At 43.6% G+C, this 13,246-nt stretch overlaps 1 protein-coding gene across 1 annotated transcript in view; it reads left to right on the top strand.

The window, feature by feature from the left end:
- Positions 1–743: 743 nt before the first annotated feature.
- The window catches only part of LOC133896846 (uncharacterized), a 30,562-nt gene continuing 18,059 nt past the window's right edge, over positions 744–13,246 (top strand). The window contains exons 1-2 of the mRNA XM_062337494.1: positions 744–843; positions 1,003–1,263. Coding sequence (XP_062193478.1) covers positions 744–843; positions 1,003–1,263 — 361 coding nt within the window. The remainder of the gene's footprint in view (positions 844–1,002; positions 1,264–13,246) is intronic.

Genomic DNA, 13,246 nt, shown 5'->3' with positions numbered 1-13,246 from the left:
GGTTAGCTCGGTGGGGGTGACCGGGGGAAGGACCTGGCATCTCCAAATATTACCAGCCACAGCCAGAGCCGGAGAGGAAGCGTGGCCTTCATGGAATACGATTTTGGGTTTGCTGGTTCGGATGTCAAGGATGTTACAGGCCCTTCTATGAGAGGTTTTGAGGGACTTGGTGAGGCATTGTTGTTTCGTTAGCTATATCCTGTTTTGGTCGTGCACTGAGATCTTGATTTTGTGTTTCTTAGTATCTTGCAGCGACCATCGAGGTGGATGTGTTCTCGATTCCTCCCTCGGAGGCTTCAGAGCCTCGGTAGGGGTCGGGAACTCCTCCGGATGTGCTCTTGAAGGCTGCCTCGGGGGACGTGGCCTCATTTCTGCGGAGCCCCAAGCTGGCTAGCCTCGTTTCAAGGGCCTTCATTGCGGCCTCCTCCCTTCTCCGGAGTGGAGAGGTCGAGCGGTTGTTGGCCCAGCGTCCTTTGGGGGAAGTGGAGACGCGTCTGGTAGCGACGGCCCTGTAGGCAGTAGTTTGAGTCATGATTTGCTGATTCTGGTGTCGGGTTCTGAATAGCTCATCTGGTCCTTTTTCTTCTTCTGTTGTGCCTTGTAGCAAGTAATTTTGACGAGGGCAATGGGAGATGGGAGGCACCAGGCCTTGGCCGCGGCTCGTGACGAGGTTGAAGGCCTTCGCTAAGCCTTGGAGGAGGCCCGAAAGCAGGAGTCTTTGGAGGGTCGCCTTCAGGGGGAGGATGGCGCTCGGTGAGCATCAGGAGGGTCTCCAACAGGACGAGGCTTTGAAACGGGAGCGCACGGAGGCTGAGGCGCGGAAGGCTGCTCTTAGCATCGAAGGTGATCCGGGCAACGTCCAACGCAAGAGCAGCAGTTTGCGTCGGACGTTGCCCGGATCACCTTTGATGCTATGAGTGGCCTTGGGGCCAGGTGTCCGCCACTACCTTCTAACACGGAGGCGTCTGTTATGCCGCTCTTCTAGCTTCGACTGTTGCGAAGGTCCAGCTTCGGAGGTGTCTGTAAGGGCCGTGGAGACCTACGCGTGGTCTAGTGCACACGTGGCTGCGGCGCTCCTGCTAACCCTACTGCACCAAGCGAGGGTTGGTCCCATCAAGGTACTAGAGCAGCAGGTGCCGGACTCCATGGTTGAGAGTTTTTGGCTAGAGGCACCTCCGGCGGAGATTTGCGCGGCTCTGGAGAACTTCCACCATAACTTATGGGCGAGGCATGGCCGGAGCATGACACTGCGCTATATGGCAGGTCAGGTGACTCCAGGCGCCCCAGGGGGTCTTCGCTTGGGTTCTTCGTCGGGTGGTCCGGTCCTTCATCCGGAGCCTACAGGTGCACCACGGCCCTTTGAAGGCCTTTTGCTTTGTGCCGTTGCTCTGCGGGAGCGATCTTCACGTGTGGATGCCACGGAGGTGTAGCTCTATTGTAGGCTATCTGTTTTTTGTTTTCTTTTCTTTCTGAAGAGGGTAGTATGTTGACTACCCCATTTTGCTTCATGTACCTGGTCTTTTCCTTATCTAATAGAATCATGTCTGTCTTCTTGTGGTTCGCTTATCTTGTTCCGGAATGTTCATTCGTTTGAGGCTAACTGGAGTCCGATCTGTGTTTATAGGTGCGGTGGCCCGAAAACGAAGGGGCCTTGCTCGTATCTGGGATGGTGCCTCCGGGGAGGGATTGAGTGCATCTAGAGCATCTGGGCTACTCCGTCCAACCGTCGGTGGATTCGTTTTGTTATGCCCCGCGATTCCGAGGGGCGTGTGGATCCGAAGGTGGCCACCAATGTTTTGGTCAAGATCGAGCCAGAGGGCCCCCTTGCGTCTGCTTCGGATGTTTATTTTGTTGCAAAGGACGACTGGTGTGCAGCCCGAGATGTTGCTGGCTCACACTTCTTTTGACACCTTGTCCTCCCTCGGGAATCTGACGGAAGAGTGCCTTCAGAAATCCTTGAGTCTATTCTGGCCGAGGTGAAGGTGGAGGAGGTACAGGCTGCGGAGTCCTCGCCGGAGGAGCAGGAGGAAGAGCTGGATTTCTCAGCCTTCAACTCATATCCCTACCCAGCGGATCCTTCGTCTTCCCAAGGCCGAGGGGGCTTCGTTTTAGGTAGTTGCTCCCTCCGTGGAGGGGGTTCGCGTCGACCCCCTGTGCGCAGTTACCGGGGTCAATTCTCTAGGTCCTCCCGTAGTACTTCAGGGAGGCGTAACAGGCTAGCAAGTTTAATAGGCATAGATTCGATGTACAGCGGTTAGCTGAATGCAAACTCTTTGTATGTCATGTATGAATAAACTTGCGTTTGTGTTAGCTTTGTTTTTCGGCGTTTATAATTTATCGTATCAACGCTTCGTTATCATACCAACGCTTCGCCTCTGCCCTCTATCGTAGCCCCTTCGCATTCTGCGGCTGTTAGCGGCTGGGGGTGCGAGATCTAAGGCGTACTGCGGTGTGTTGGGCATGATTAGGGAAGAACATATTGTTTAATAATATTTCAATGTGTGATGCCTTGTAGTACGGAGTTTAGGCCTTCAAGATACCGGAGGGGTTATATGATTTTGGCACGGAGACTTTTAGTCTTCAAGGTGCCGGAGGATCCTTACTTTATATGAATCCTTTTTGGCACGGAGGTTAGTCCTTCAAGATGCCGAGGAGGTTATCCCTCCGTCACGTAGGTCAGCCAGGCCTTAAAGATGACCTACTTAAAAGCGGTGATGGGACCAAACTCTAAGAGATGGCTTGGAGCCATGATATCCGAGATAGAATCCATGCACGATAATCAAGTTTGAACTTGGTTGATCCACCTGATGGTGTCAAAGTAGTTGAGTGCAAATGGGGTTTTAAAGAGATAGACGTTAATGGAAATGTTCACATCTATAAGGCACGATTGGTGGCAAAAGGTTTGAGGCAGATTCAAAGTGTTGATTATGATGAAATATTTTCGCTCGTCGCAATGCTAAAGTCTATCTAGATCATCCTAGAAATTACCGCATGAAACTCTTTGATTATATCATGATGTTATTCTTAGTCGATCCCTGGTTGCATATCATTGTGATGATACATAAGACCAGCACATGTATTGATTGATGGTCACGTTTCATGGATCATAGGTATAGAGGTATCAAGTCAATAATGTGAACATTTATGTTAGAGAACATGATGTTGAATAGATCCACCTTGAGATACTGTTGGGATTGTTATTTATGATATGCCATCAGTTGTTATCTCAAATGGTGTACTTGCAGGATCTTTAAACCTGAGATCATCATCGATTCCCAAAATATGTAGTGGCATACTTTGAGGCTGCCAAACACTATTTCATAATTGGGTAGTCATAAAGGTAGTTTTCGGTATTGTCTTGAAACATGTCGTAGGGTGTGAGCGATCAAGATGGAATTTGCACCTCCTTGATAACGGGAGAGATATCTCTGGGCCCCTCGAGGTGGTTGGATCGAGAAAGTGCATGGCCATACCAATATGATCAAATAGTTAGTCATGATGAATCCACTACTTGATCGAGTGAATGGTCGAGCTATCACAAGGGTTTGACGCGCACGATATTGGATTGGTCTACTCCAACAATTCTTTTGCTGTACTGCGCGTCAAGCGGTAATGATCTATGATCTCCTACTAGCATGGTTTCCTGGATTAATGCGGTAGAAAATTTTTGTTTTAGGCTAGCGTAGCCTGACCGTTACCTAACACTATGCTGACACATGAAGGTGAAGATGAGGAGGCAAGAGCAAAAGTCAAGCTCAAGCGAAGATGATGAAGATGAAGATGAAGAGAGCAATGAAGATGAGCAAAACACCTTGAACGATAAAGACATAGATACCAAAGTCGGCAAGCTCATCTCAAGTGGAGAAGAACATCAAGAAGATCAATGTCAAGATTGATCACCAAATCTCAATGAAAGATTTGGTCAAAATAATTGATCATATTAAGAAAGAGAAGAAGACCAAGAGCAAGAGGGAGACAAGGGGAAGAATAAAAGTATTTACAAGTATGAGAAGGTGTGTGAGTGAAGATGAAGATTAAAGCTCAAGGGATGAGAGCTTCGCCACCCACTCCTCCAAGGGAAGCTCTTTCTCAAGATCGTCATCATGCAAGTCGTCATCACATAAGTGTTTTATGGCCAAAGGTATGCAAAGTGATATAAGTGATGATGAATCCGATGAGGATTCTCTCTCAACAAGAACTTCTTGATTCGATCAATGAGCAACAAATGGCCTTAAAAAACAAGCTAAAGAACTAGAAAAATTCAATGCCACTTTGTTCTAATTATAAACAATTAGTTAGCAATTTTGAATTGCTAAACAATGAGCATGAAGAATTTAAGGCAAAACTTGAGGGCATTAAATCTCAAACTAAGGTCGTTTTAAAGCAATCTATCACTCTATTTAATTTCAATCCTAAAGTAGATACTTGCACTTTTTGTGATGATTTAATTGGTCTATCTAGCTTACCCCTTTGTAATGAGATATGTGTTAAGAATATTGTTATAGAAACATGTGATGATCTCATTTCACAAGAAAATGATGAGCTCAAGCAAGAAGTGGAGAAACTCAAGAAGGACTTGATAAGATTAAAGGGTAAGAATTATGTCCAACCTCCTCAAGATAACTATGCAACTATGATGAACAAGCTTACGAAGGCGTCCACCATGGCATGCTTAAAGTGCAATCAAGAAGGCCATAAGTCCTTCCAATGCAAACAAATCAAGAAGGAGATTAAGGAGAAGAAGAAGACAATGAACCTCCCCAACAAGACCTCCAACCTCTACACCAAGCCTAATTACAAGATCAAGAACAAGAGTAACCACTAAAAGCTAAAGAAGAAGAACAATGGCTATGTAGTTGCACACAAGCTTGAGACAAGGGATTGGGGGTGGAATCAGTCTATTTGGATGCCTAAAGAAGTCATCACCAATATGAAGGGGTCTCAATTGGTTTTAATTCCAAATAAGACTTGAAGCCCAAGGGTTGGCTCAGGAGATTTGGAGACTTGGCTCATAAGATGAAGTGAAGGTTTAAGCAAAGAAGCCAAGTGTACAAAGTTCGGGCGTATTGATGAAAATCATAATCATCATATACCCAACATACCCCATCTAAAGGTAAAAGAGGTAATGATAGCTAGATTTATGTTCATATATTTTATTTGCATCTAGCACCTTTCTTATCTAGGATTGCATGTGCATATTTCAATTTATCATAATACCTAGTGTATGTTTTCATATGGTAGGTTACTTGTGTTTTTTTTCTAAGCCATAAGTAACATAAATGGTTTATTAGATGTAGTCTCTTTTCATGGCATTTCCTACAAGTGATATTCTTTGTGTGTCATGAATCCAATCTATAGGTAAATTTCCCATTATTGTCAATGACAAGTGTATATCTCTCACAAGTATTTAACACTTGTATACACATATTTAGGGGGAGATATCCTATGAGTTGTGATTTTGATACTAATATGTGTTGCAAATGATATATTTTGTAGTCTTATGGAGTAATCTACAAGTCCCTGGAGGTATGCAATGCTTAAAAACTTCAATTGGTATTATTGTCAAAACTCTTGTTCATTTAAGCTACCTTTATGCATAATATGACTTAAACTTCCTATCTTGACATATTATCTAGTTGTGCATATATTTTCTTTCCATCATATGTATGCACACATATAGAGGGAGTTTAGACTATATTGTACAAGTTTCATAAATTATGATCCATGTGCTTTCATTTCAATTGGTACCATATTCTTGAAATTGTATTCTCACAATTGGTATCCCTTCAATTGGTATCATTTTATTAGATCATAGTTTATGAAGCTCTTTGCCATGTGCTTGAACACTCTTTCTCAAGTTCAACATGTGTTTGTAGCCCTTTTTGAGATTGTTGACAAAGGGCAAGAACTTTGATGACCAAAGCAAGAGGCATGCCTAGTGGAGAACAAGCAAGGAAGCAAGATGCCAAGGTTGCAAAGGCGAACTCATCTACATGTCGTATCAAGTGTATGCCATTAAAAAACTTTTGCATGGGTCGATCAAGCGAGATAGTGGCAATGGAGAAAGGGAGAGCCACAATAAAAGAGGACTAAGTGGTAACAATATACATCCAAACAAACAATGTGGTAAGGATTTGTACTCTTTACAATTGGTATCATTTATTATTTGTCACTTTCTTTGGTTGTGTTGTCATCAATCACCAAAAAGGGAGATTATAGTGAAAATAGCCCTATTAGGCTATGATGATATAAATACACCTCCACTCAGTCATTTGAAGGTGTGACTGTCCAGAGAAACCCAGATACACTTGAGAATACATCCAAGCCACGTAAGTGCTTAAAGTGATCATCCAATGCGATTAAGAAAAAGATTAGAGAGATTAGTGCTTATAGGCCTAGATTCAGTTGTAGCTAGGTGTTGCAGTTTGAAGAAGGGATCAAGGAGTGATCCTAACTTGTACCATGTGGTACGTCGGAGCCTTAGAGTCTTGGTGACTCGCCGACAACTTGAGCCAAAGTTGCTCAAGCTTGTTGACCCCTCCGACTTGGTGTGGAGTGGTGGCAAGACACAAGTATGTGGACACGGAGACCCTTGTCTTGGTGGCTCAAGCTCTGAAGTGATCACGGTAGCAACTGACCAGAAGAGAGGCTTGTGATGAGGCCTTGCCTTGGTGGCTCATTTGGCTTGAGGCCTTGGCTTGGTAGCTTGGTGGCTCATTTGGCTTGAGGCTTTTGTGGCTCAAGAGTCGTGATGAGGTGCCGTTCAGGAGCATATCCTTGTTGGAGCTCCAACGTGGACTAGGGGTGGTATTTATGCCATCGATACTACGAGATAAAAATCTCTTGTGCTGAGTTTGCTCTCTACCTTATTTACATTCCGCATTTATATTCTTGTAATCTAATTTTGCGCATTTATCTTCCTATAGTAATTTGCTATGATCGAGTATAGGTTGCAAAACTCTTTCGAGCGTTAGAGTAGACACACTAGTTAAACCTAGAGCACATTTAGATAGAGTGCATTTATGTTGTGAAGCTTTTGGTGTCAGTTAGATTTTGTAAGTGTCCTAATCCCCCTCTTAGAACGTTATCGATCCCTACACTAATTAAGTAATTAGCATTTTGGATGTGACACTCTTCTAGGGACGAAGATTTTCGGCTATCCTCTAACCGAATTCTAAAGCCCTAGACATGTCTATTTCAGAGATTGACAAAGATAACATCATCATGGCGCCCTACAACAAGTTGCCGGAAGAAGCGCGTCTGGCGATCGAGGCCGACTTAGAGCAACATTGGCAAAAACTACTCTCATTCTATGTAAAGACTCGGCAATGCGTGTTCAAGAAGGAAGATTCTCCATCTCCCACCATCCAAAACCCTAAGGTACCAGCCATTGTAAGTGCTCAGCCCCACCCCTCGCGTGAAGATGTTGCTAATATGATTGATCAATCTATCGATGCGACTATGGCTAATAGTGTCTAAAAGATGGTTGAGAATATGTTGGCTGAGAGGATTCGATCTTTAGTTTTGCAAATACACAAGGAACAAGGTTTGAAACAACTTGTTGTTAGTAATGTTAATGTTTTAATTCCTTTTGATGTCTTTAATACATTACGTAGTGCTTTTATGCTTACTTGATGGCTGAAATGATATAGATAGTGTTGCACATAATCATGTCACTCTCATGCTATTAAAACGGATCTAATATAGAACCTGTATCAAACACCATACGTTAAGCATCATGCTTCAACTTCAGCTCCACCTTATCGAGCCGAAGGTTATCCTAATGTGCAGACACCATATTACTAAACAATAGCATATTGTGCGCCGCCTATACTACCGCAAGTGGCAGGCATCTCTTATTAGCCAAAGAGTGCTTTGCTACGCCACCTCCCAATAGTTCCTAGGCGTTGAATTTATCCACATCACAACTTGAGCCAATAGCTAATCTTGCTCGGCCCGTGGCCGATTATGCTGAAATCATGCAAGAACAATTAGCTACAAGCTAAGGGAACAATTCAGTGTGGAGGTTAGAAGAAAAGCTCGTGGATATCAGAAGCCATATCCCGAGCATTACGATACAATCTCATACTCCCACAGTTTCAAAGTTCCTGATTTCGTGAAATTCATCGGAGAAGATAATAAAACCACTAGGGAGCATGTGGGTCAATTTCTCACGCAATTGGGTGAAGCCAGTTCCAATGATATCCACAAAAATATATTTATTTCCTTTATTATTATCTGGAACTGCTTTTACATGGTTTACATCCCTTGCTCCTAATTCTGTACATGTGTGGTCTCAACTATAAGAGAAGTTTCATGAGTATTTTTATAGTGCTGATACTGAATTGAGACTTTCACACTAAACATTGGTTAAGAAAGAATACAATGAACCAATTGCTGGTTATATAAGAAGATTTAGAGATACAAAAAACCGATCTTTTAACTTGATGCTTTCTGAGAAAGACTTGGCCAAATTGGTTTATTCAGGCTTATTGTCTCATCTTAAAGAAAAGCTAGAAGGTTATGATTTTTAAGATATTAGTCAAGTCTTGCAAAGAGCTCTGGCTCAAGAGAGCTAGGTTAAAGTAGAAATTTTCAGAGATCAAATGACAAAATAAGAGTCGATTGTCCTAATGTTCAGATGCTTGAGTACGAATCTGAAAATTTGCACGATGACGATGCTGATGTGTGTGTGGCTGAATAGACCTAGTCCTCTAAATTCATATCATTTGTTTACTCTGCTCTTAAGCCCATGGCTCCAAAGAATCAGCAAGAAGAGATTATATTTACTTTTGACAAATTCAATTATCTATCAATGAAGGATGATTGAAGCTTGCAGAGATGCAGATAGACAAATTCAATTAATCAATGACAAATTCAATTAATTGTTCCTGGTTAATGTGATCGATTTCCAAGAAAAAAGTGTCCTAATTTGGCCAAATCAAGCCAAATCAACTAAAGGGAAAAATGTAATCGTTGGTGAAGAAAGACATAAACTTTTGGGGGGAAACAAAAGCTTGCTAAGAGAAATGTTACTTTAGAAACTCCCGAAGGCAACGAATCAATCAAGATTATGGTGCACACTTCAGCTACTGGGGAGCATGATGCTAAGCTAAGGATGATCAAACCAAAAAGCTGAAAGTTGGCAAGTGGAAGGGTAATGAAGCAAGGAGACATGACAAGGTTCAAGGACCAAGCCCACCTTCAAGTAGCTTTTGTCTATATATGAGAAAGACAAGGTCGTCCGAGCCCATAAGAGCCAACCAAGCGGGTTTAAGCGACCAAAATCACCTTCAAGGCAAGGAGCGCATGATCATCATCGACAATGAAAAGATTGTACTACTGCCATTTGTCCATCGTTTGAGCAGTCAACGCCACTGCTATGGGCACTCCCTTCTATGTCATTCCCTCTTTGCCTAACGTGGGGTTATGATGTTTGAGAGGAGAAAAACCCATCCCGGGGTCTCCTCGGGGTGTCCTGTCTATCTGCCCCTATGGGTCCTATTTATAGAGAGAAAAAGTGGGGGTCCCCCACCTGCCCACTCTCTCCCCTCCTCACTCTCCCTCACTCCCACCGTGCAGTAGGAGCTGCTGCACCTCCTCTCCCCTTCCCACTCAAGAGCTCTCACTCCCTCTCTCCATTCCTTCTCAAATCCGAGCTCTAGAGAAGGATTTAAGGTATGCGTGTGGTACCATTGCATTCTAGAGCTTATAAGCTACTCATCCATCCAAATTCATTTTCGTTTTCTCGAAAGATTTGAGCCGGATTTGATGTCTTTTGGTGTTCTTGGTTGAAGCACAAGGAACACCGGAGTTCTTCGATTTCCCTCTATTTCCTCCACTCCTCAACGATCACCCAGCTCCAGAAGCATCTTGAGTAAGTCTCTTAGGCTTCTCATGGCAAGAATTCGTGGTTTGGTTGATCGATTTCAAGTTTTAGAAAAGTTCATGAGTTCTTGAGGTTTTAGACCAAAATGAGGATTTAGATGAGTTTTGAGCTAGGGCTCGAGTTACTAGGTTAATGAATGGATTCTAGACTCCATAATCCATCACAAATAAGTTCCTATGTAGTTTGGAAATGATCACATTTCAATTTGGCAAGTTTTTCCCCAAATCAGGAGAGTTCTGGGAAATGCGGAGTATCCGCACAAAAGTGCGGATACTCCGCACATGTGCGGAGGTTCCGCACCAGAGTGCGGAGGGTCCGCACTTTCTGGAAAAATGGTATTTTGAATTGTATTCAATATTTTCCTAGGTTTAAACTGCAAAGTTAGTTTAGAACCTTTGGTATGGTATATGCGCAGGTGTATGTAGCATAGATTCAAGTTTGGAGTTAAATCGATCGACGCATCATCGAAAAACATATTTTCAGCCAAGTCCGGACTGTCCGGACAAAGTCCGGAGGGTCCGCACTTGTCCAGAGTATCCGGAGAAAAATTCGGATAGTCCGGAGTTTGCCTGAGTTGCGCAAATGTTCGGATGTTGCGCACAATTTTGCGGATAGTCCGCATATGTCCGGAGGTTCTGGAGATTTCTCCGGAGGTTCCGCACTTTCAGTAACTTTTCAAATGGGTTTGAGTCCCAATTTTTTTTAATTCGTATGTTTGCACTTTTATCATATTTTACGCATTATATGGCATGCGTTGTTGCATTTTATCCATACTCATGGCATTGCACGCGTTATTCTTTTTATAGAACGCCGACCCGGCGATTCCGACGAACGAGGGCGTTCCGGAGGTACCCCACCTTTCTAATCCAGGGCAGCAAGGCAAGCAACTAACATATTTCACCCATGTCAAATTTGAAAGTCTCAATTGATGAATATACTTATGTATGCATGCATGTGTCGGGTACCCTTGGGTAGAACCTATGCCGATTGCATCATTCTACCTTGGTCAATTATTGAAGTAATTTCCTTGTAGTCTAGAGATGGTGTTATACCTAGGTACAAATACGATATACATGCTTACGATATATATTCTACCTTAGGTCTTCCGGTAGAAATCGAACGACGGTGTTTTTCGTTGTTCGCGAGCATAGGGATTACTAATGATTACAAATACATGCTGATTGTGAGATAGTTGGTGAGTGGTGAGTATGAGATGAGATGTGGGCAGTGTTAGGGGTGTCGTCTGCCTCGGTGGAAAGTCCAGGGGGCAGGTCAGGAGAGGAAACCCGAGCACCATATACCGCTTGCATCATTTAAGGCCGATATCGAGGTTGTTGGCTTTAGCACTTACCTTACTCACCACATGCTGATCTAATGGTAAGGCGAGCCGAATACCTTCGCAGCTGTGGCTTTGTGGGTGTGAACATCGACGGTGTGAGCGGGTGGGCTTGTAAGCGGTCCTAGTTTGCTCCGGAAGTAGTTCTAGTATCGCCGCGCCGAGCGATGCATGCCCCACATGGTTGGGGCTGGTTGGGAAAGGTTGTCACGAGTACTCCCTTGTGTGCACTTTGGCCGGTGGCACAAGCCGAATGGTCCTCGTGTCATGTGGGTCCAGGAGTATCCCCTGCAAGGTGTATAAATAGTTTGAACTGCCGCGCTTTCGGTCATGAGCATGCTATTGTTTCATCTGCACCCGGTCGTAGAGTTTCCATTGTGGATTTGTGGTTTGGCTTTGTGGTGGTGGTATAGACATGGTGGTTATGTGGGAGTGGTCAGAGTTGGTACTTGTTATACTTTGATTCACATGTTGATTACATTTACTTATGTTTGGTTGGTGGTGCAGGGTAGTTTCATATATATTGGTTAAATTAGTTGCACACACATATGTCTAGGTTGTTTACCGCTTTAATGCACTTAGCCATGTTTAACCCTTGCTACTAGCTAATGTATGATCCTTAGAGTCGAGCTATGTATACGTGCTCTATATTATGTAAGACTTGCGAGTACCTTCGTACTCAGGGTGCTACCCTTAAGTTGTTGCAAGTTCATAGGTTGGCGAGCAAGAGGTGGTGTTTGGCTACTTTGTGCCTGCCGATCAGGGTGGCGGGCAGAAGTAGCACACTCTACTCCGAACTCAGTGTTTTAGTATGGAGCCTAAGGGCATGTGGCTCCATATCCTTTTGTTGTATAATTTTCTTCCGCTGCGTAGATCTTTTGGTAGTTGGGAGTTGAGGGGATTTTGTCTCCTAGCTCGCTTTTTGTTATAAATTGTTGGAATTAGTTGCATGCTTAATATTTCTAATATAAATGTTTATTACTTGCTCTTTATTAAGCTATGTTGTGATGTACTATGTTGGGGGCATGTGTTCCGATCCTTGGGCACAAAACAAGTGCCGGGACTACTGGAATGGTATTCGGGTTAATCGTTGAGGTTAGATTATGAATAATGATCCTCCTGATGATTAATTTGAATATTGTTTAGACGGTTCCTCACAAACAAGGGGTTCTCGGGTTGGTCTTTCTCTATTTAATCAGAAGTCCTGACCCAAAAGTCATAACTTTTGATCGAACTGACATGCCTAAGTTTGCATCAGTTCCTTTGCCGATTCAACCCACATGTGAAAACCCATTCTACAGAAGTATGTGATTGCACTAACATGGATTCTACGCTTCACTGACCAAACCAATGAGCAAAACATAAGTGCTTACTCTAAACAATCTCCTTCCTATTAGCTCCTTTGCAACAAAGAACATGGTGGTGCTTTGTGAACACGAGAATGCAACTGAATAATCAAGTTATACCCAATTAATGTGTTCATCACCACCATGAGCTTCTAGGAAACTTACCCCCATGTTCTTGTTGAGGGTGGTGATTGTCGGTTGGGGTAAAGAGAGGGAGGGAGCTCGCGGAAGAGGAGAAGTGCTGTGCTCCTTGTGGCTTCAACGAAGTGAGTGTGTGTTTGTGAGAGAGAGATACTTGGGTGGATGGAGAGGTCGAACACACTATGGAATGCAATAGCATAACATGCATACCTTGCTTTCAGCTTCTTGAGGTGGGATTTCTCTCTCCTTTGGTGTGTTTTTTAGTGAGTGGAAGAGAGTGAGAGTGAGGGAGTGAGAGGGTGGGTTGCTGCTGAAAGAAGGAGGGCCGGGGGGGGGGGAGCTCATGTGGGTCCCATTGAAAAGTGTTCCTTTTCAATTTTCAACAATTATCTCTTACTTTCCTTCTTAAATCAACATATGGTGTTCTAGTGCTCCAAAACTTCTAACATTTTTTGTACAGCAACTATAGTTCAAGACGAACCCATTTGAATTGGATTCACCTTCAAAGCTAGTGCGAAATTTAAACTAAAATTC

Source organism: Phragmites australis, chromosome 17 (genome assembly GCF_958298935.1).
Source record: "Phragmites australis chromosome 17, lpPhrAust1.1, whole genome shotgun sequence".
Taxonomy (NCBI): Eukaryota; Viridiplantae; Streptophyta; class Magnoliopsida; order Poales; family Poaceae; genus Phragmites; species Phragmites australis.
This window is presented reverse-complemented; position numbering and strand designations above follow the sequence as displayed.